The sequence below is a fragment of the Colius striatus genome, chromosome Z, assembly GCF_028858725.1.
Source record: "Colius striatus isolate bColStr4 chromosome Z, bColStr4.1.hap1, whole genome shotgun sequence".
In the NCBI taxonomy this organism is placed as follows: Eukaryota; Metazoa; Chordata; class Aves; order Coliiformes; family Coliidae; genus Colius; species Colius striatus.
Window position 1 is genome coordinate 27,413,839 of NC_084790.1, and position 23,066 is coordinate 27,436,904.

The 23,066-nt window shown below is 37.0% G+C and overlaps 1 protein-coding gene across 1 annotated transcript in view; it reads left to right on the plus strand.

The window, feature by feature from the left end:
- The window catches only part of PGGT1B (protein geranylgeranyltransferase type I subunit beta), a 40,191-nt gene that overhangs the window by 10,761 nt on the left and 6,364 nt on the right, over nt 1-23,066 (plus strand). The window contains 6 exon segments of the mRNA XM_062018362.1: nt 4,495-4,562; nt 13,421-13,572; nt 16,578-16,710; nt 20,607-20,652; nt 22,186-22,370; nt 22,643-22,751. Of these exon segments, the coding sequence (XP_061874346.1) occupies nt 4,495-4,562; nt 13,421-13,572; nt 16,578-16,710; nt 20,607-20,652; nt 22,186-22,370; nt 22,643-22,751 (693 nt within the window).

Below are 23,066 nucleotides of genomic sequence, written 5' to 3' on the forward strand. Positions count from 1 at the left end.
CATGTTTATATTTACTGGTATGTGATATGTCTGGTGCCTAATAAAATCTTCAGTTCAGAGGTTTGTAGTCTTTTAAATTTTTATGTGAAACTGAAGCTCATGAATGCAAAGGGGTGAGATCTTAATCTCATTGAATAAGAAAGCAAATATACCCTCTGTGAGCCTAATTGAAGTGCACTGAAGGAACCTAAAGATTAAGATCTCCCTGGATAGACTATATGCCTCTGAGGGTTTATTGTAACTGTGATTCAGACAAATAAGTCCTTTAGGTACTGTAATTTCACCTCAAGTTTTTTAGAGACTGACTCAATACCAATTCTAATTAGGAGCAAATGGTATGTACACAGGCGACCCAACCCTCACACAGAAACCTACCATCCATAGCTGAATGCTTGTTCTCACTGCTGTCTTCTCCTTGTTGGAAGGGCCTCTGTCTTCTTGCAGAATAGTTCAGCTTTATGTGCCATAGATTTTGGCCTTTATTACTTTTTCTTCATTTTTGGTAGATGTTCTGCTTAGGTGCATGGCTAATTTGTAGTTTTGTTTGTGTGTTCACTGCAGAAAGACGTCAGTGTGTTTCTTTCAGAAAGAAGTTAAAATCCTGAAAAAAAACCTTTTCTCTTTTTTAATTTTGAGGGCAGTAGTAGTCTTTTACAAGCCTTATCATAAATTTAGAATAAGACATACTTCTTGAAGTGTTAGAAAAACAATTGACTAAAGACTTTGTTCTTAAGATTCTTGTCAGAGGCTTACTGTTTTTCCTTTCATAAAGTGGTTCCTAGATGGTTTTTCAAATTCATTTTAACTGTTTTAAATGCAACTTTTAGAAAGGTGTATATTGGTTTCTTGCAGGTCTCTGAGTGCTTTTGAAAGAGAGTGAATCCAGAGCTATGTAGTCAAGTAAGCTAATTACAGACAGACAGAGGAAGCACGCTTCTGGAACATATTTGTCCACTATCCCTCCTCATGGCAACGCTGTCACTTGTTTGACGCCTGCTTAAGAGTAGCATTAGCTTGTTGAAGTGGCAGAAAAGCAGGCATTTGTTTATCCAGCAGAAGGTTAGCTTTGTGTTGTGTTGGTGAACTGTGTTGACTGGGAGTGCTATTGCCAGCCCAGTGAGGCAAAGGGAGGAAGATTGTGCTTTTTGGCAGCTGGATGCTTCACTGACTTTGCTGTACTAAGAAATTTCACCAAAAGGAGAGCTGAGTCTGAAATTTGTGGGTCTGAACCCCTAAGATGCATGCATAGCTGCCTGAAAGCCATAGCATTACATCAAGGACTGAAAATTTTCTGCTGAAAAAGTCTAATTTTAGATCTTCCTTCTTGTGTGTCAGTACTGAAAAAAATGGATAAAATGCTATTGACTGTTTCTGAGATCACTGTTAGGTGTAAATTTTCTGATCACGAGTTTCTTGAGCAGAAATACGTTTTTTTCCTCCGACATAACCTTCTTTAATGGCTACATTTGAGGTATTTGTCTGGACGTATAATAGCCTTCCATTTTAGAGAGTGGAGCTTCACATTTTATGACATATTTTAGTGATTTCTAAGAGTAATTATTTTGTAGACCTAGTTCAGTAAGAATTGATTATGCCTGCTTTTATCTGACTGTGGCTGACTGTGCGAGCCGATGTTGAAATTGTTATCTTTATATTTACTTATATATGTAAGTTTGCTTCTGTTCTTAGCAAAATGAGAAAAGTCTTGAAACCAGAGGAATGCATACGTAACCTGAGTAGGAAGACATAGTACTAGAAGTTTTACCAAACTTTCCATGCTAGACCAATCACAAAAGATAAATAACAAAAATCTTGTGTTTATAACAAAAAAGCTCCCAGGATAAGCCAGCAGTGGTCATCATTTGGAGCTCTGTTACATATCTTAAGGACTTTCTGACCTACACATATGCAAGCAACGTGTTTTTCTTCTTTGAAAAGTCTCAGCTCTTGATTTAAGCATGGAGTCTGTTGGTTTGGGAGGAGGGTGAATTTTCTTTAGTTATGTTCTCAAATGTGAAAAGTTTTTTCCAGGTGTCTTTTGTTCATCGTGCAATAGTCATTCAACGATTGATGAAACGTTTATTACTTTTTGCTCTGTCTTAAGCTCTTCTAGGAAGTGGTTAAATGTGCTTAGCTCTCAAAGTGAGCACTAGGTGGTATCATTTTGTAGCTGCAGTTATACTTGGTGCTTCAACAGACTGCTGGAGCTCAACTGGTCACTCCAGCAATTTTTCACAAGGGATATAAAGGATGATCATATCTTTATAATTGGGGTATATACTATGTATGGTAAGAAGTACAGACACTTCACAATAAAATAGTAAAACCACCTTCACAGGTGAAGTGATGTGCATAAACTGAAGGACGGTGTTTTTTCCCTTAATTCGTCTTTGGTTCTGATTTGAACACTTCAGTTCACAGAAAGCTTAAAAAAATACTGAGACATGATGTCAATGTACCAGAATTATCTGATTAGAAATGAACTGGTTTGGTTTCCTGTTTTAATGCTTCCTTTATCAGCTCAGCATTCTATTCTTTAATTCAAGAATTTTAACAATTCGTTTGTAATGCTGAAGAACTAGGAAGCACCTGTTAGATTAATGGCAAAGGTTTTTTTATTAGGAGGAGAGGATAAAATCTCCTTTAGGATTTCGCAGCAGTAAGTTCAGTGAAGAGCCATGCTATTTTTCTGCTTCTCCTAGGATGGGAGATCAGAAGTCACTGACATAAAAAGTCCAAATGGATTTTAAAACAACAGTAGTGATGCAGTTAAAAACCCAGCATTTTAGTGTTACCAATGCTGGTTTTTACTTGCTAGCAGTTTAGTAGTACAAAAAAAGTTCAAAAATATTACCAAAACATTGAACAGCTAAAGAGAATAATAGTTCCTAGCAGGCTAGCAACTGTTCTCTGAAGGGTTTCCACATTAGTGCCGTTTCAAAACTAATTTTGTAGTTTACTAAGCACCTAAGACACAGATTCATCTTTACTGAAAATAGGCCAAGTAAACAGTGTTTTTTCCACAATGTCATCAAGAAAATCTGGTATTTAAGAAGCAGGAACTCTAGTTCAGCTTTTACTGATTAATTCACATTGTGAGGTTTTTTTTAAATTGTGATGCTATTTGGCTGTTGTGCTTCAGGAATTTAGATTAGTCATTAAGACTAGTATTTATTGTGCTTTGCAGAACCCATTGCAGGATGAAATGCAGGTAATTGACTCCAGGAGGTAACAGACAAATGTTCTCTGCTCAGAAGGTTTAATTGTACCATTTTTTGCCTACAGATACCAATACTGTTTGTTTTCTGTTTGTGTGTATGGCTACAGCATACCAGATTTTAGACTAGGCTAAAATGACCTTTGTTAAACCTGTACAGTCATTAAGAAGTAATTTCAATTGAAATGCGGGGAAAGATGGTTCACCTCATGTAAATTAGTTCCAAAGATACATCTGGTAGACATGCTTGGACCACATTGAAGTACTCAGAGTAATAAAAGCTTCTAGTTTACGTGTTGCCTATATGCAAAATGTGTTTAAAATTGGAAGCTAATGTGCTGATAAGTGATACCAGAACTGGCAGAACACAATGCATAGTAATGTTTTTGTAGGACTTTCAGCTTTATAACTATTCTTATTTGGTTAGTCTGGAGCAATTTTACCAAATCTCCGTGAGGATTTTTACTGAAGAGCTGAAAAAAAAACCGCGGGGGAGAGAATTTTAAGAACATCCAAATGGTGTTGAACTACAACATTCATTAGGCTTTTGCTTTCAGAGACTGAGGAGTAAAGTAATTGAGTTTTTACCGCGCTAAAGCAGATTTGAGCCCTACACACCAGTACTTAGCTCTAGGCAGTGTGTTGTGCACACTTCTGTGTGCTGCATGCTCAGACACATTTAAAAACAAGTGATACTGGATCAGTAACAAATGTTTGATAGCTGCAATGTTTTTGGACCTGTGTTTTAGGTGAGCAAAAGTTGTCTTCTGTTAAAAATTTGCCTTTCATATCATTTTAACAATCTCACTCTGACAGTGCAGAGTTAGATCATAAAGCTGCAAACAGACTGTTTTTCCTTCTACATGTTGCAAAGTATATTAAAACAATCCTGCTTGGGAACAGGTGAAGTTACCAGGCAGCAATCCAGGCAGAAAAAAAGTCTGTTAACTCTGGGAGCTTTTCCAGGAGAGCAATCCTTTTTTTTCCAATGTGAGCATGGAGGACAATTTTGTGCTGATTCAAACACTATATTTCTACCAAATAAAAAAAATCTGTTGTTATGTCATTACAACAGGATCAAGGTTTTGCTTTATTTTTTTCTAAATTAAACGAAGTAATAACAAACTGAGGTTGGGAACATACTGAGGGACACATGCAAACTCTAATAATATTGTGAATAGCATTGAACTAACAAGTCTTCATCTTCACAGAATTATGGTTTATGAGTGTTTCAGCAACGCAAGTTAGATGACTTACTATTTTTTAATGTTTTCTAGGATCAAACTTGAATCGTTGTGGATTCAGAGGCTCTTCATATTTAGGGATGCCATTCAACCCCTCCAAGGTCAGTTCAGTGTTGTGTGTATGTGATATATTTTTAGTTTAGGCAGTAAATGATCATGTGTCTTTTTTATAATGTTAACTGTGTAATTGCAGAATATCTGGAAGGCAGGGGGTTTTGCACTGTTCAGTACACTGAAATGTTTGCACAGTTTTTAATAAACACATGCAAGAAACACACTGAAGTGGTACCACTTCAGTTTCCATTGATGCCGTGAAGAAGCCAGTCAGGACTCAACAACCAATGAGACTATTAAGCAGGTACTCTTTATTGCAGCACTGGGGAACACGGGGGATTTCTCCACCAAACATGACCATATCAACCTTTGGATTTTTAGTTTAGTTTTACAGCAAATGTGAATATTCATTACATTTCCAGGAAAGGGCCTACCCATAGTCCTGTCTTGGTCCACCCAACTTATGCCTTCGTCATGCTTCTTTCAGTGTCCTCTTGCTTCCTCCAGTGGTCATTAGGGACCACTCCTGGATTAAGATCCAAACTTTCCTTGCAATGTATCTTTACTCCTGGGTCCTAGGATGGGATGAAACCTGGCCTAAAAGCTCTATCATCCCAGATAATAGTTTTGTTTAGGGCTAGGCAGGACTTGTAATTATCAGTGGTGTACAATGTCCAAATGTTCAAGTGTAGAACTAATGTAATAGCTTCACTATAATAATTTTGTTTAGGTACATACCAGTCTTGAAACTATCAGCGCTAAGCAATGGTTATATTACAAAAAATAGCTGTGTCATAGTAATAGCTCTGTTTGTAGGCTTACAGGACTAGCAATTTCATAAAACTATAAGCAATCTTCCATAACCTACACTTACCTGTCTACCTGTGAATCACCATGGCCGTGAAGAAACTGACCTACAAATCGTGTGTTATCACAGTACACTCTGCCGCCTCTGTGATCTGTTACTGAAGCAGGAAAGCTTCTCCAATTCAAGAACTATCACCTGGTAGAGAAGGGCAGAATAACTTCATATTAGGTGGTGCAGCACATGCTGTTGTTTGATATTGCTCTTCCTGTGATGAAATAGGTGCGTTTGTTTGCACCTGGTGTCCACTCAAACACAGGCACAGTTTATTGTGACCATAAGAGAGGATGCTTTGAAGCCAATGGAATTGAAGTTCAAGAGAGTTAAACCTCCACATAAAAGAAAGTATCTTTACTACAAGAGAGAAGTGAGTTGAGCAAAAGCTACTAAAGATGGTGCAGAAGTCTCTAAAGTCCGGTATCAGTCTAGTACACTTGGAAGTGGGAAGTGGAGGCCAATGTGCAGGAAGGACTGTGAAAGAGGTACAGTAGTTCAATTCTGTGTTTAAGAATTAATAGTCAAATTTATCTAAAGAGTGGATGGAAAATCTGGAAGAACAGTAAATTATCACCAAGTATTTGATTTTTGTAGTGGTCAGATAGCAACATTTTAAATATAAATGAATTAAGGAGTCTTGGGATCTGAAATTGAAAGCAAGAATGAACATTGGTACACTAATGGCCATAGTTGAGTATAAAAATTCTTGAACTAGTGTGTGAAGGTTGTACCACAGCCTATTTTGGCTCACATTTGTATTGACTCTTAATAGGATAAGTTAATGCTTCTGGATGACTTGTAAGAACATTAATCTGCATTGGAGTAATAACCACGTTTGCCTTTTTGCATAGCAAATCAGCCAAGTTCTCATAGCAGTAATATTTAGAAGTTAGGCTTTCTGAATTACGAAAAGTAATTGTGGAGTGGTTTTTTTACATCTCCACAATGGATGCTACAGCAGTATGTGACAGGCAAGGTAATTTGTCTCTTGATTTGCTTTGATATTTATCCTGTTTTACACAGATGCCTCCTGCAATGAGTTTGCACTCTAATGGTGGCAAAATAAATTCAACGTCTGTTTTAATTGGAATTAACCCCAGTGGCAATCCAACCACCTGCTGAGCTTGAAGGGAAAAGGGAAATCTTCTGCTTAAAACCTAGAACAGTTTGGGATCCATAGTGATGACTTACTGGGATACTTTCTAGAAAATTAAAGAAGTTGAGATTGTCACACTATTAGCGTGACTTAACAGCATTATAAAATAAAGACATAATTTTACCAAACTGAGATAATAAAAATGTATCAGTCGTGATTCTTCAAAAGTTTAGGTCAGTGCCACATAGTGTAGTACATTAAAGCAGAGCATGCTTTTGGGAATCTTTTCATATCCTCCCCAGCATATAAAGCTTGAAGAGTGAGTTCTCTATATAATTCTGAAATCTTATAAAGGCTCCTGAAGACAAAAGGTCTGTAAGATCATCAAAATGTCATTATTCCTTTCCAGCACTTTCAGGTGTTTTAACACGACTTCCAGTAGTATCTACTTCTGCTTAAATACTCTCTTTTCAGGAAATGTGTTGTGACTCATTGGTGTCTCGTAGTGTGTTAGCCAATCTGCATAAGGGACAAAGGATCACATAACTTGTGAAAATTAACTATAGGGTCATTATATCTAGGAAACTGTTTGCAGATGGGTGTGCTTTTTATTCAAGCATCGCAATACTTTCTTTTTTCCATTGTATCTTCATTAAAGGAATCAGAGCTGCTTGGTAGTGTTTGTGCGGCTCTTTGAGTCTGTAGCAAAGGTCAAGCAGAACCGTATTCACTTGACGAGCTCATCACACTCAGCCTTAATGAGCCTTAACAGTCTTAATAGTAAATAAAAGCCAAGAGTGACCCTTCTGTCACTGTCTTTAATCGTGAGTTATTTAAAATTAGATAGCTATTTTTTTCTGAAATGGCTCCAGGTTCTGCAGTCTCTTCGATGTGGTGTCATTGGAGTTTAAACCACGTTTTTAATTCAGGGATGAACAGTATCCTGAGAGTTTTGGATGAGTATAGGTTTTTTCATATTTTTGAAATGTTACAAATCAGTTCAGGGACTAGATTGAAAGCCATTACTTGGAACTTTCATGTAAGATTGCACTAAATAACATATGCTGTCACTTGTGGGGAGGGAAGAAATATCTTGTGATTCCAACAGAATGTATTTTCTCAAGGCTGAAACAACCCATGTTTATAACACTGATGGCAGGTAAGAGAAGAAAGCTATTTGAAAGTGGGATTCTGCCTATGTATGTTTAGTACCATTCTTTGTCAGTGTTAGGAGAGATCCTGCCCGTGCTTTTGCAGCAGCAAGTTTGTTAGCCTTCTCTGCAGTAGTCAACAGGAGTTGGTGACCACAAGCTATGTTTAAATAGGTGTTTGAGTAATCACAGAGTGGTAGGTGTTGGAAGGGACCTTTATAGAGATCCAGTTCACTTCCCCTACTAAAGCAGGCCCACCTCAATCAGGTCACACAGGAATGCATCCAGGAGGGTGTTGAAAACCCCCAGAGAAGGAGAATCTACCACTCCTCTAGATAGCCTATTCCAGTGCTCCGTCACCCTCACAGGAAAGAAGTTTCTCCTTATGTTCAAGTGGAACTTTCTGTGTTCCAGCTTTTGTCCATTACCCTTTGTCTTGGCACTCAGGTAGGGAACATTATCATGTCTCTCAAGGTCCCTTCCAACCCCTACCACTCTATGATTCTACGTCACTGAACCAGATTTAAAACTTTGAAGCCTTCCCCTCACTTTGCATCTTTGTCCTAGCTCTGTTAAGGAAGACTCATATTGTGCAGACAATGATAGTAAGGCCCATAGAACAGAGCTCTCTCATTCTTTTGCTGCAATCCAAGTTAATCTGTTCTTGTGTGACCCGCAAACTGTAATTATTGCAGAAGTTGAAGTGTATAGAGAGAACAGGGCCTGTCCATATCCCCATTGTTGTCTTCACAGAGTGTGTCAACACCACTGCATTATTTCAGATCCATAGAGAGCACTATAAAGTGCAGTTAATTATGTTTCTCCAAAAGCACAGGAGACACAAATCCAACTCCTTTCAAATGAAACTGAACCAGAAAGTGCACTCTGAATTAACTTCTCCATTAGTGGACTCATGGAGCTTGCACAAACTATGAAATGCATATGGCATGGTCACTCCTACCCAGGCACCTACTCTGCTGCCCTCCACACCTACTCCTGTAGTGTTACTTCTTCATGTAGACTTAACCTTACAGGGTTAAGTGTATTTCTTTTGGTTGTTTAGTCTAAGCGTTTAACAGTCCATCCATACAGTTTAACAGTTTGTTGCTTGGTTTTGAGATGCAACTTCTGCCATTCTTAAAATAACTTCATTCTGTTTGTGTGTCCATGGCCCATGAAGCTCAGAGTTTTAGGTATTGGCAGCAGTGTTTTTTTCGTGCTTAGGCTGACAGTTTGCATGGTTGCTGATGTTGCTTTAGTCTGCAGTGTCCGTAAGGCAGAAATAGTTATCTTTCAGTAAAAATAGGCTTTGTTTAAAATACAGAACTTAAAAAGCAACTGCTTTTTACCAAGACTGAAGATGCCAATTAAATACCAGTTGCTTTGACTGTGATGTGTTTGACAAATTTTGTCTAGCAACACTTCCATCCAGCCATACAAATTTTAGAGGTAGTCACAGGTATCTCATAAAGTCTTCTAGACTTGCTATAATCTTTTGTGTTCGGAGAAGCCATTCCAGTCCTACTTTGTGATATCAAATTGTCACAAGGCTAGGTCCTACAAATTTTACAAATTCTCAGGTTTTGGAAAAAAAGTAGTGTTTTCTTGGATGTCTGGGTTTTGGGGGATTTTTGTCTGAAATGTCCAGTTACTCTGATTGTTGTCCCCTCAAAGACATCCTGTTACTTGGGTTCAGGTGTTTTGTTGCATTGTGTGAAGAATTGTGTAAGTATAACATAAAAGTAGATAGATAGTATCACAATGAGCTTAGAACAATTCCATGGAACTCATAAAATAAAGTGAATTCAAGTGCACTTAAAATTTGAACATTATCATGCAGAATATATTATTTTCTATTTTATTATCCTTCTATTGTAGTGGGTTTTGGGGGATGTTTTCGTTAGGTTTGGGGTTTTTTTACCACAAGTGGTAAACAAAGATCTGTTATGCTCTCAAAAGCTTCCAAAATCATCATTACATCTACAAAACATCATGTCGGCCTCGGTGAGTATGCCTTATAGTATTTTTTGTGTGATCTTTTCTTTGATTTTGATCCTTCTGTTTTTAATTTATTTTTCTTGAATATTGGACATATTGGTTGAGATTTTTGGCCCTAAAACAAATGTTACCAAGACATTGACTACATACCAGCATGTTGGACCCTCTTGTCACTTCCACTGCCTTTTGCAGTAATTATGTATAAAGATATCTAGCAGTGTGGCAACTTCTTTTATAAAGAATTCAGTTAGTTACCAAATGATAATCCTGTGATGAGAAAACACTCTTATTAGTAAAGGTAGTTGTGTGACCTATGAGCAGCTCTCCTTCAGTACAGAGACTATCTTCCTGATTCTGCAGGTAATAATGTTTCAAAATTGTTTGCTAACAGTCTTTTCTATATCACATGTACCTAAATACTTGTTTGTTGTTCAAGAACAGAAGCTGTGAACATCGTGGCTGTATGTACAGGCAGCAGATAATATTGTTTCCTTCATATACATCACTGAAGTGTAGTTTGTACTCCACTAAAAAACTACCAGTCTTGCAAAGTTTTATACAGCTCTGGTGTTGCTGAAACCCTGTATTTCAAAAAGCAGTATACTAGCACTGCATGTGGAAACGTTTGCTTGGAAAAGAACATACAGATAAAATTTATACATTGTCCGGTTACTGTAGTGATCATTATGATTTGTTTGGGGAGAATGGCATTATTTAGTTTCATGAGCATACAGTCCATATACTTAAAACACTTTATCTCCATCTGTTTTTACTGCAGCGAGTAATAGTAATACTAAAAAACAGAAGAAATGCTAAGTACAAAAAAACCAGAATTCACAAAAAAAAAATCAGGGCCTAATTATTTAAATGTATTTGTAGGCTACCAAAGCTTTACAGGCAATATGGAAATGGTATGGGGATAAGAAAGTACAATTAAAAAAAATACTGGGAATATAACAGAAGGGATTTTCAGTTACTTTATGCAGACACAGTGAAAAATTTCACTCAAAGGAGAATATTGTTTGAGAGCTATAGATGTCTTAGAAAATTTCCTGACTACTCGGTGACATTTGTAGTAGTTAGAACATTTGGGTAGAGTTTTCATAGATACCCTTTAAAAAGAAGCAAGTCTGAATATCCTTAAAAGTAAACTTTCCTTACTTAGTGAGGGTAGTCTTCCTCTGGAAATAAAATCTTCAAGTGCAAAGTCCAGCTCTTTCATTATATCTGTTACTGTTCGGTTATTCTTGATGTCACTATTGATGTAGAGATAAACTACCTATGACAGTGTATAACCAGCAGTGGTAAACAGTTAATATTGAATCCCAGGTGCATTTTCTGCACTTCCTGTTCTCTAGGTTATTCCAGCTAGGAAGAATTTAAGTGTTTCACTTATTCCAGTTTAACTTCATTTATACAGATTTTTTCTGAGTTTTCTTTGTAGTTGCTGATTGGAAGTGCTGGAAGATTTTGTACATAGCTGGTCCTAATATCGGAGAACCTTTCCAGATATTTTTCATCAGCTAGTGTGTGTCTTGTATTTCTTTGACAAAATATGTGAGAAGGTTTAGCTACAGAGCTGGGACATTGGGAATCCTTCAGGGCAAGAACTGGTTCAAATTAGGCTTTTTAGAAGAGAGACTTGCTTTGCTTAAAAGTAAATTAATCGATTATATTAAACTGAATAGTTCTTTGTCTCAGGGCACATTTGTATCACCCAATAATACATCTGCATTTTTGGAGGAGAATTTCACATTTGAAATTATGCATCACAAGGATTAAACTGCTTATACTTATTTTTTTTAATGGCAAGATATTTTGAAATTGGTTCTGTTGGACTTAAAATCCCTAAAATTGGTATAACAGGCCAGGTTGTTCCTTCTGGGATTAGAGCCTGCCATCCACTCAAGGTGGAAAAAACGTGTTTCATGACTGCAGTAGCTTTTTCTAAGCTGTTTGAGGACACATCTGTCCACCATCTGTGGGATGCCCCATGGGGAAGTATATTTAGGAATGGAGCACCCTCTCCTACAAGGAAGTGCTGAGAGACCTTAGATTGTTCAGCCTGGAGAAGAGAAGGCTCAAGAAGATCTCATCAATGTACATAAATACCTACAGGGAGGGTGCCAAGAAGACAGAGCCAGGCTCTTTTCAGTGGTGCCCAGTGACAGGACCAGAGGCAGTGGGCACACAATGAAACACAGGAGTTTGCCTCTGAACATCAGGAAACACTTTTCTACTGTGTGGGTGACCAAACACTGGCACAGGTTGCACAGGGAAGTGGTGGTGTCTCCATCCTTGGATATACTCAGGACCATCTCGTCGTCGTCCTGGGCACCCAGCTCTAGGTGACCCTGCCTGAGCAGGGGTTTGGACCAGATGACATCCAGAGGGCCCTGCCAGCCTCAACCATTCTGTGATTGTGTGTGTGTGACTAGGGGACATGCAGGGCAGGAGACAGTGACGGAGACACCAGCAGCTTAGGGGCAGGAGTGAGAACTGTTGAGATTTGTTCCCACTTCTGAATAGAGACTCCAGAGCTGGAAATAAGGGAGCTTGCTCTCCGCACTCACTCCCTTGTTTCCATTCTGTGTTGCATAGCTAGAGCTATTTCAGTATTGCGGCAGCCACTTTCACCTTTTTTTCTGCCTCTGTTTCCCAACTCCCTAGTGTAAGAACAGATTAGTGGGTAATAGGTATTTTTGTTGTAGTTTCTTACTAGAAGCAAAACTTTTTGGCTCTGGAAATAAGTAGGACTTGCCTGAAAGAGAAGAATTACACATAACATAATCTTAAATTTTGTTTTATACTGCTTTTTGCATGTGTCTTTAGGATTAATTGAAAAATAAAATGGCAACTGTCTAGGCAATAATGGTAGCTAAATGTGATTCAAATACTTACTCATCTCTACCAGTCTGTATTGCAATAGCTTTTATCCTATTTCAAATATTTGTCTTCCAGTTGCTCTGAATTGAACCCTCCCAAGTATTCAAAGTCGTCTTGTTACATGTAGGGTTTTTTTTCATGAAGTGGTACATTCCAGGATGTGCCTATAAATATTAGAAGGAAAAATGATAATTTTAGCACAGCTGTATCAGTCCCCCACCCATTTTTGGGATTTGTATCGTGTGAATAGTCAGCATTTAACTATCATTTTAACTTCTCAGCTGACGCCGTTTACTATGTAAATGCTTTTTTTTAAGCTCTGATAATTTGTCTTAGAATAGAGATGAAAATAGTTGAAAGGCTGGTTTGGAATTGCTTCAACTGACAGAGAGATTACTATTAATTCCTCACATTGCTTTCTACCAGTAAATCATTAGATAGTGAAATCTTTGTTGAAGAGACCTGCAGAATTCGGCTGTTTACAGTGCTTACCCGGCTGCCAGGAAGCTAATGTGCAGTGGTGAATGTGATGGAGAAATTTAGGTACAGTTTAACATGTCTCATCTTTTTGCTTAACCTTTGCATAAATACCACTCTTGGCAAAACTTTCCAAGCCTTCCTGCTGACCAGATATTTACAAGGTTACGTTCCTGTGCAACCTGTTATAGCTGGACCTGTTTTCAGTGGCAGGGTTGGACTAGGTGATTTCTAAAGGTCCTTTCCAACCCCTACCATTCTGTGATTGTGTAGTAGCTTAGTTTGCTTAGAAAACCTGAGTGGGATGCCTTCAGTTTATACATAATGAATAAACAAAGCTTTTCCTCTGAGGTTTTTTTTTTAAATGATTGATTGTAATGTAAGATCTTAATAATGTTCCAGCACTTCCCCCCACCCCTTCTTTTTCTTTTCTAGGGTCCAGGCATATCTCACCCCTACGATAGTGGGCACATAGCAATGACTTACACAGGTCTATCATGTCTGGTTATTCTTGGAGATGATTTAAGTCGAGTAAATAAAGAGGCCATCCTGGCAGGACTGAGAGCTCTCCAGCTGGAGGATGGAAGGTAAAAGATATTTTGTATTCTTCAGCTCTGTGAAGGTTAATACAAACCCAGATTTGGAATAAAATGTAAGAAACAAGTGTTTTGGTGGGTAATCAATATCAGTCACAGAACACATGCCAGTTTACAGGACCAATCAGCACTTTGCATGTAGAATTGCTTCCTATTGGAGAATGACAATATCTGCTTACAACTGTACACAGTTGTTACTGGGGAGTTAATTGGTTTATATCTTGAGGATAGTAGTTTTTCTACTCTAAACTTCAGGTGAGTGAGGTTTTCTGTGTTTGTTTCTGTTTTGTTTTTTGCAGAGCCTTGAGACACTACTATGATGATGTTTGCTCTTCTTTGAGGGATGATAGGCTTCATTTAGTTTTGAGAGATTCACAGTACCAATATACAGGGTGAAATTAGCCTGTATATTACTAGTAGTAGGAGTATAATATTCCTAAACTTTTTTAAATCTGTCGTTTTTACATGCATTTTTAACAGATGGTATATATTCTGCTGGTACATATAATCTGTAGATAAATTTTACTGAATGTCATTTTTGAAAGAATACTTTAGGAAATATTATTCCTAAAGGAACTGTCTTTCATTTCATAGTGAAACTGCTGTCACATTTTATGAGTCAAGAAAGCTTTTGTTTTGATTGAATATCTGTATATTTCTTACACATCTTCAGTAATTGAAACTTTTGTGGCACAATAATAAAAATGCAGTGTTACATATGTTTTTTGAAAGAAAAATCAAATTCAGAACCGCAGAATGTTCAGAATTTAAGTGGTGAATATGAACTCTTATGTACAGTTTTCTGTTGTTTATAAAAATAAAGTTTCTGTTATTTATTATTGACCTTAATGGCCCAAATCCTACTGTACATATAAATATACATGTATATCTTCTGAATTTTGCAGTATCTTCAGGTGTGTAGGGATGCCTGTTCCATTACTTCAAGCACTCTTGTTGTATGTCTGACCATTTTTTCTTTTAAAGTATATCTGAAAGAAAGAAATGTGTTCCCAACTCACTAGCATCTTGAAGTGGTTACTTGCCATCTTGCCCAATTATAGTAATAAGCTACATACAGTTAATCTGTGCTGCATGTTTATATCATGTATGGTTTTAATGTACAGACTGACAACTCTTACATATGATTCCGTGTTTTATAGTCACTGCTGAAGAATGCCAGCTAGGCTCTATAGGGAGAGTGCTTTGCAATGGTATAGAATTATTACTTTGGCAGGAGATTGTGAGAGATATTTTTCTACCTATGAAAACTGCTTTTACTACCCCAAAGCGGGAGGATGTATGAAGGCCAGAACTTGAGCTAACATCGTGTCCTCATGGAAACAGGAAGTCAGCTAAGTGAGAGAGATGTTTTTTTGTTGCTACCTTAGTGTAAGTATGTTAGTCTTAGTTAAGGAAAGATGTGTATGATAAAACTATCAGTCCTGATACCAATTTGGTCTTTGTACTTAGCATTGCTGTCACCTCTGTACTTCACAAGCCATTTCTCAGAAACTATTAATAATTCCACTACTTAGGTTTTCTCCCCAGAGAGCCAGTCTGTGGGAGGAGACATTTTTCTTCATCTTCCCCTTCTCTTCCAGGAGAGCTAATGAGAATTTTGAATACTTGAATTGCAGGGTCAAAGAAGGGAGTGTGATAGTGGTGGTAGTCATGCTTAAAAGACTGTCTTTAAAATCAATAACCTTTTTTTAAAAATTTCTTTAAAGAAAAAGGAGATTTCTAAAAGAGATTTGTCAGGAGGACCCTTCAAAATAGTCTGTTGCCCTGTCTTCTTGCAAATGGTTAAGTTGTCAAAATATACTTACTAGCCCTTTGAACCAAGGCTTGTCAGGCAGTAAATCACAGAACAAATAGTTAAAGGTTTATTTATTTGCACAGGTAATTAAACTTACTATCTGTTTCTGTTTATCATGGAATCATTTAGGTTGGAAAGGACCTTTAAGGTCATCGAGTCCACCTGTTAACACTGTCAAGCCCATCACTAACCATGTTCCTCAGTGTCTTTTAAACTGGTGACGCCCACCATTTCCCTTTGGCAACCTGTGCCAGAGCTTGATAACACTATGAGTGAAGAAATTTTTCATAATACCCAATCTAAACCTCACTTAGTGCAACTTGAGGCCATTTCCTCAAGATGGAAAGAGACCGACCTCCACCTCATTACAACCTTCTTTCAGGTGATTGTAGAGAATGATAAGATCTCCCATCTGCCTCCTTTTCTCCAGTCTAAACCACCCCAGCTCCCTCACCTGCTCCCCATAAGACTTTTTCTCCAGACCCTTTACTAGATTCATTGCCCTTCTTTGGACACACTCCAACACCTCAATGTCCCTTATGTAGTGAGACACTCAAAACTAAATACAGTATTCAAAGGTGCAGTCTCACTAGTGCCAAGTACGGGGGGACGATCACTTCCCTGGCCCCACTGGTCAGGCTATTTTTGATACAAGCCTCCAAATTGTAGTATCCATCTTCGTCTTAAGGATCTCTGAGAGAGCACAGAATTGCACCCAGATAAGCCAGATACAACAACTTTTAAATGTTCCCGGAGTTAAAAAAAATAGTATCCATTAGAAAGCAAAAATTAGATTGAAGGTTATTTTCACCGTTTGTGTTAGAAATTTTAGTAATAACAATTAAGATTTATATGTACATAGGAAACCAATCCAAGGAAGGCAGAGAATACTGCCCAAAACAGTAAATGTTTAAATGTTAAAATGATAACTTGTACATCAGTATATACTGTGATAGCTGAAAGACAATAAGTGTTAATGTCTTTGTTTATAAAGACCAGCATCATTACATACCTGGGAATAAAGTCACCCAGACCTCTAAATTTTAATAGTTCTGTTCGTTTTGCTTGTCTTTAGTTAGAGTCACATCTGCTAAAAATAAAATCTAGCATAGCTTTGGGTTACATTTATGTGAATACTGTAAATAAAAGTAACTACCTTTATTTCTTTTTTTTCTTGCAGTTTCTGTGCAGTGCTGGAAGGAAGTGAGAATGACATGAGGTTTGTTTACTGTGCTTCCTGCATCTGCTACATGCTTGATAACTGGTCAGGCATGGATATGAAAAAAGCAATAGACTACATCAGGAGAAGTATGGTGAGTATTCACAAATGTTACTGCTTAACAAAATTGTAAAGTTACTAGCTTTATTTCTTAACTATGACTAAAAATCTCAGGAAGTGTTACGGTGATTTATTTCTTTTCTGTTCCTGCTTCAGCAAATTTAAAATGTAAAAGTACTTTCTTTATTTTTATTTTTATTGTGATGTGTATACTACCAATTTAATTTCATTCGGTGTGTTCGTTCACTGGAAGTTAAAGTCAATCTTTTTTCTTTAAAACTCAATTTAAAGTTCAAAGCAAGTTTTTGAAAACTGGGTCCTGATTCTCCTATAACTTAGGAAAAGTGTGTAAGTGAAGCACATTTCAGTGACTTCTAATCCTGCTTGTTAAATGGTATACAGAATCAAAGGAAAAACTTAATTATCAACATCAGCTTGCTTAATAAGTGTTTCCAGTCATGCACTTAATTATTCATATATTAGATATTTGAAATTAAGGAAAAATATCAGTATATACACTTCTTTTGTGTGTGTGTATGTTTTAGTAGTTGCTGCCAGCAGTGAGAATGTAAAATGTAGGTGAGAATTCTAAAAAAGACCTAATCTCCTAATTCAGACCAAATTGGGGTTTATTTTTTGAAGCATACAGAGCCTCAGTCTGTTCATGCTCTGTACCTTTTATCCCCAATTCCCTATGTTCTCCCTTTCATGTTCCTCCCTGGAGTAGCCCACTTCAGTTAACATGGGTTTCCAGGATGAGAATATCCCAGCTGAATTTCATCAGAGGATTTCACCCAGGGACAATGATTTATCCCTTCTCCTTTCACTATCCCAGTGTTTCACATATCACTGTGTTCAATAGGACTTTCTCTTAAAAATGATTGTATATTGTTAATTGACTGCAGAGTTGTTTTGCATACTGTTTACACTCTTTTTGTCTTGATTTTCTGGGTGTTAACTGCTTGATCAGACTAGTATTTCAGTGCACTAACTTGGCTGCAAAGTGTCTGGCACTTCTAGACAAATACATAAAGTCTGTGCATCCTGCTTGGTCACATCATGGAGGTGAAGATGCGTCTGCAGAAGCTTCAAATGATCATGGAGTAGCTCTTTATGAGAATGATTACACAATGGTAGTTGTTCATCCTCTCATTCATCTCTTTCCATAACCCTCCTTCAGAAATACCAAGTATTTTTTAAAGTGTATTTCTTAAATAAATGCAATGAATGTGAAATGTGCTTCCAAGAATGTTAGCTCGATTTCTCCTGTTAAGATTTTGTAGATTATGCTAAAAATATCCTGTATATATTACAATACAAAGGAAATTCTGTTAGAGGTTGTTTTACTTGTTATTCCCAGTGTGACCTGCTTTAGCAGGTTAACCTGCTTTAGCAGGGGGGTTGGACTAGATGATCTCTAAAGATCCCTTCCAACCTCTACCATTCTGAGTGACTTACAGCAATTGCTGTAGACTTGCTGTAGAATTTCTTGCAAATGCTTGTTCCTGTTTTGCTACAGTATTACCTCATTCTGATACTTCCATTAATTGCAGAGATTGCATTCCTCAGTAGTAAACTGCTGTAATAGAAGGATGTACTTTTGGTTTACTATCATGTCTTGATTTCCACATAACCGAAGCAAGTGATATTTAACAAACTTTTTCTTTCCGTTATTGAAATTGGTATATATGTGAAGCGCAACTAATGTGGATGGAGATTTATATGACTGGTTAAATGCAGTGATCTTTGTAGTAACCTTTGGGATTTTTTAGCTTATTCTTTGGAATTCATTCTCTTCAGTAATGCAGTGTAAGATTTGTGACATATAATTCAGTATACTGAAGGAAGGGAGGAGGCATTTGTGTAGTTAGCCATGTCAAAAACAGCAGAAGATTGAAACATGAAACAATGGTGTTGCTTTATTTGAAAATATAACTTTTTAAAATAATTGAGTCTTCACACAGAAAAGTGTTTGTACAATACTAATCACAAAAATCATTATTGATCAGTTTTATTGTCAGTAAAATAGTCAGGTTTACATCACTAAGGTTTTGTCAGCTCAGGTTGATTTTTGGCTTCCCCGTTAAGAAGTCAGGTGTATCACTAATTGAAAAAACAGACACTAAGATGCTAAAATTTTCAGTGACTTTCACAGAGTCTAAAATACTGGTTTTGCAAAATTGCTTGGTTTACCACATTTAAGATATTGCAAGAAGCTTTTAATGCAGCATCTGTTCTTTCTAGTATATTAGAGTCCTCTTGAAATGCAACTGTTGGTATAGTTTAGTTGTGAAACGTTCAGACTGTGAAGCAAAGATTGTGCCCAACTGGATTTACCCGTTTCCTGGGGATAGTATTTAATTACGTAGTTTTCATGTTGCAGTAACCTAGAGCCTCTTTTGCATGTGATTTCCTGGGTCTGTTCAAAAGGACAAAGAAACAAAAATATTTCCCTAGTTCTTTAATGTACACAAGTCCCCAAAGAGCAGCTGCTGTCTGTAAATAAATAGGCACCAGTCAGCCAAAGGTCAACTATTGTCTAGTAAAATTTCAAGCTAATTGTATAGCCCAACATAATACACTGTCTGGAATCCACACTTAACAGCTTTTCTCCAGAGCTAATTACTTTGTCATACATCAAGCAACCACCTCCTCTTACAAATACTGTTTGTAGTGTTAATTAGCTTTGCCAGCATAGCTTTGCTAATCAGCTTGCCTTGGTTAGCAATTAATGGGTCTGTGAAAGTGTAGTAGCACATTTACAGTGGGTTCTCTAAACACAGCACACTGTTTTAACATTCAGATGTTCACAGGGATTGTTTAAAATTGACTGGTTCAAATTTTAGAAGGTCAAGCTGCAGCTTGAAGTATGTATCAGATATTAGTCTTTCTAGTTGCTTCAGCTTAGAGCAGCAGCTCAAAATCTGAGAAGTATAGTTTTAATGTGGTTTCTATGTCTGCTTCTGTTTCCTTCTTTCACCCTACTGTCAGTTTTAAAAACAGAGCTACAAAATAATTCTTCGTCATTCCCAAAGACATGCTAGCTCCTGCAGTCTTTGGGTAGGACTATGGGAGTCTTCAGGTGTCTGTGAAAGATGTCCTGTATCTACTAGCCACTGTTAAATGTTTTGGTGAAAACATGAGAAATTCCTAGTCAGCACCAGGGGTGGAGTTGAAGTTGCTTTCTAACTGTTTTATCAGATATTGAACCTATCAGATATAGAAGATATACACTCTGTATAATTTAACTTCAAAAGTTAAACTTTTTTTTTCCTACTAAATAGTTTAGTATTTGTCCAGTGATAATTTATTAAGCATTTTGTGAACACTTGTAAAATGAACATTTTCCATTTTAGTCATAGCTTACTCTTGTTTCTTTCTTGTCATATGAAATAATGAATTTTTAGGGAAGAAAGATTGTTATTCCTTCATCTACAATATTGTCTGCTTCTAGGTTGCTTGTAACAGGCCTATACCATAATATTCTTAGTGCTTTGTTTGTCAGACTCAAGTTTCTTATTTTTCTTTCACTTAACAAAGCTATTTTTAAAGGTTTGGGTTTTTTTAACTGTAGTATTTCATAGAATTGATTAGGTTTAGTCCTGTAGAATGCTTTATTATGTTGTTGCTTCTGGTTTCTCTCCTACCCTCATCTTTTTTCTTTTTCGGAGCCTGATGCTTTTTACTAAAGCTTTTCTTGTGCTTGAGTGTTGGACACACAGTACCTTGCATTTTGGCTTTTTAAATGTTATGAATAGCTGATTTATGTCTTTTGTGCCGATAGCTTTTTGAGGTGTACGTTCAGAATTTAATCAGGTTAAATGATGGTTATGGCGTGGTGATAATTTTGATAGAAAACAACAAAATTGCAATGTCTGAAAAAGTTACGTAGTTCTAAAGTAACAAGTTTGTGGGCTTTTTTTTCCTCAGTCTTACGATAATGGCCTGGCACAGGGAGCTGGACTGGAGTCTCATGGTAAGAATGTTAAAATGTTCTATTGGATGGAAAATGCTGAAAGTGCAGTGTATGTGACGCCTTTCAGTATTTGATGATTTTAAGGAAGTGGGATGAGGAAGAGAGAATTCAAAATGTCTCAGAATATCTTCTGCTTCTTCCTTTTAGTTGCAGCTTAATGTCATATCAGATGAGCTTATAATATATCAACTCCATTAATCTTATCTCATGCATGTTGTTGAAAGATGTTGGCTGTAGTTCTCATCTCTTGCCGATAGAGCAAACTTTCTCCACCTGTGCACCATTGCCCTGGATGTAACTGCAAAAGATTTTTTTGCTGTGCACCAGATAATTTTCAGTAGCTATTAGTAAAATCTTGAAACACATCCTCTAATAGATTATAGAAAACATTGGGAGCTCAAATCTTGAAACTGCATTTAGTTTTTGTAAACCGTTTGTAGTTGTGAAGATAGAAGTTCCCAAGAGACTGATATTTTAAGTGTTTCTGTGCCACAGTCTGTTTATGACAGAGAAACTATTGACTTTTACGTGAACAATACCAAGTCTATCATGTTTGCTTTGTCCTTAGTTTTGAGCTTGATAGGATTCCATCTTTTTATTCCCCCAAGATGAGTAAAGTCAAAAACCTTAAGTTATATGCATGCATTTTTAAAAAATGGGTTAACTGAGGTACTGTGGGAAGGTACTGATAACAACTTTACTTCAGCATCCTTCTCCTGCTGCATTTCAGCATCAGAATGAGATAAGGTCCTGTAGTTTCAGGATAGTGTGAGGAACTTTAGGCCCCAAGTCTTGATTCAACAGCCTGCATACGGTCTTTCCCAGGTTGCAATTTTATGGTATCAGGTAATACACTCAGGATGAGTTTTGATGTGCTTTAAAAACTGATGGTCATGATATACAGACCAAGAACATGAGTTTACCTTCTAATTGCAAGTTTTACTGTACATTTTCCTTGACAATAAAAAAAATCCTTGAGAAGCACATTTGTGTGTATTACAACTGTAAGAGTCTAGCAGTTTTTTCATAGTATTAACCATGCCTTTTTGTTTTCTTCTCTTTTTTGAGGAGGAGCCTTCTGCTTATTGGGCCCTTATATCTATTTATGCACTCTAGGGGATTGTGTCTGAGACTGCTCTTGGCATCTCTGCGTCAGTCTGCTTGCTGGCATCCAAGTAGCTTTCTTTTTTAAGTTACATATGAAGAAATGTTTTCTATTAGATTGCATGTTACGTATTTCTGGACTGTTGTGTAATGTAAATTGTGCAGCCTAGAGAGGCAATGCAGCCTTAAGAAAAGGAATTCTGATTTATTTGTGCAAGAGTTGGGTTGAGGGTTTTTTCCCAGTTGACATAGGTCCTGAACAAAAGAGGGTTTTGTTTATTTGGATTTTAGTTCCGAAATTAACACTTTTGTACCTAGTTTCAAAAATCCATTAATTTAATTGGTATTATCATAAGTTCCTACTGAGATCATACAGGCTCCAGTGAAAGTCTGGATATCAAATTATTACAAAAACTACTCTGTTCGCAGGTGGCTCTACATTTTGTGGCGTTGCATCGCTGTGTTTGATGGGTAAATTGGAGGAAGTTTTTTCAGAAAAAGAACTGAACAGAATAAGACGGTGGTGTATAATGAGACAGCAGAACGGCTACCATGGACGACCCAACAAACCTGTAGACACTTGCTATTCCTTTTGGGTGGGAGCAACACTGAAGGTAGTGTACGGGACAGCTATGAGATAGTTATTGACTTGGGTTTATTTCACTAAGCATTATATCTTCTCTCTGCTCGGAAGAGTTACATATTTGACACCAGTGCATGGATATGCAGAGATCACTAAAAAGGTCTTTCATCTTGCAAAAAGGCAGGATACAGGTGACTAGATCAGTGCTATCTGCTGTCACTAGTTATAAATAAGCACTATATTTTACTGTTAAAAATATACTGAGATTTAGTACTTTACTGTAATGGTCTAATTTCTTTTCAGCTCTTGAATATATTCCAATATACAAATTTTGAGAAAAACAGAAATTACATCCTGTCAACTCAAGATCGCCTTGTTGGTGGATTTGCCAAGTGGCCAGATAGCCATCCAGGTAAATGTACTTCTCAAAACTATGGTGAGCGTGTTCTAAGCTTCCCTCAGAAAAAGGAATCCTTTAAACTTATTTTAAGTCATTGATTCATGAAATAGCAGTCAAGAGTTTACCTAGTTATGTGTTATGATTTGCAGATTGTAGTTACACACAGCAGTTACACCTACTATATCTGAAAGTTAATTATTATCCTTTTGGAAGGGTATACTATGAAGTAGTGAAGGACTTGATGCTAAAGTCTTGCAATTTCAAATAAGTTTTAAAGATGCTAAAATTCAATGAAGGGATTGCAAATGCATGAAGACAATCCTTGTG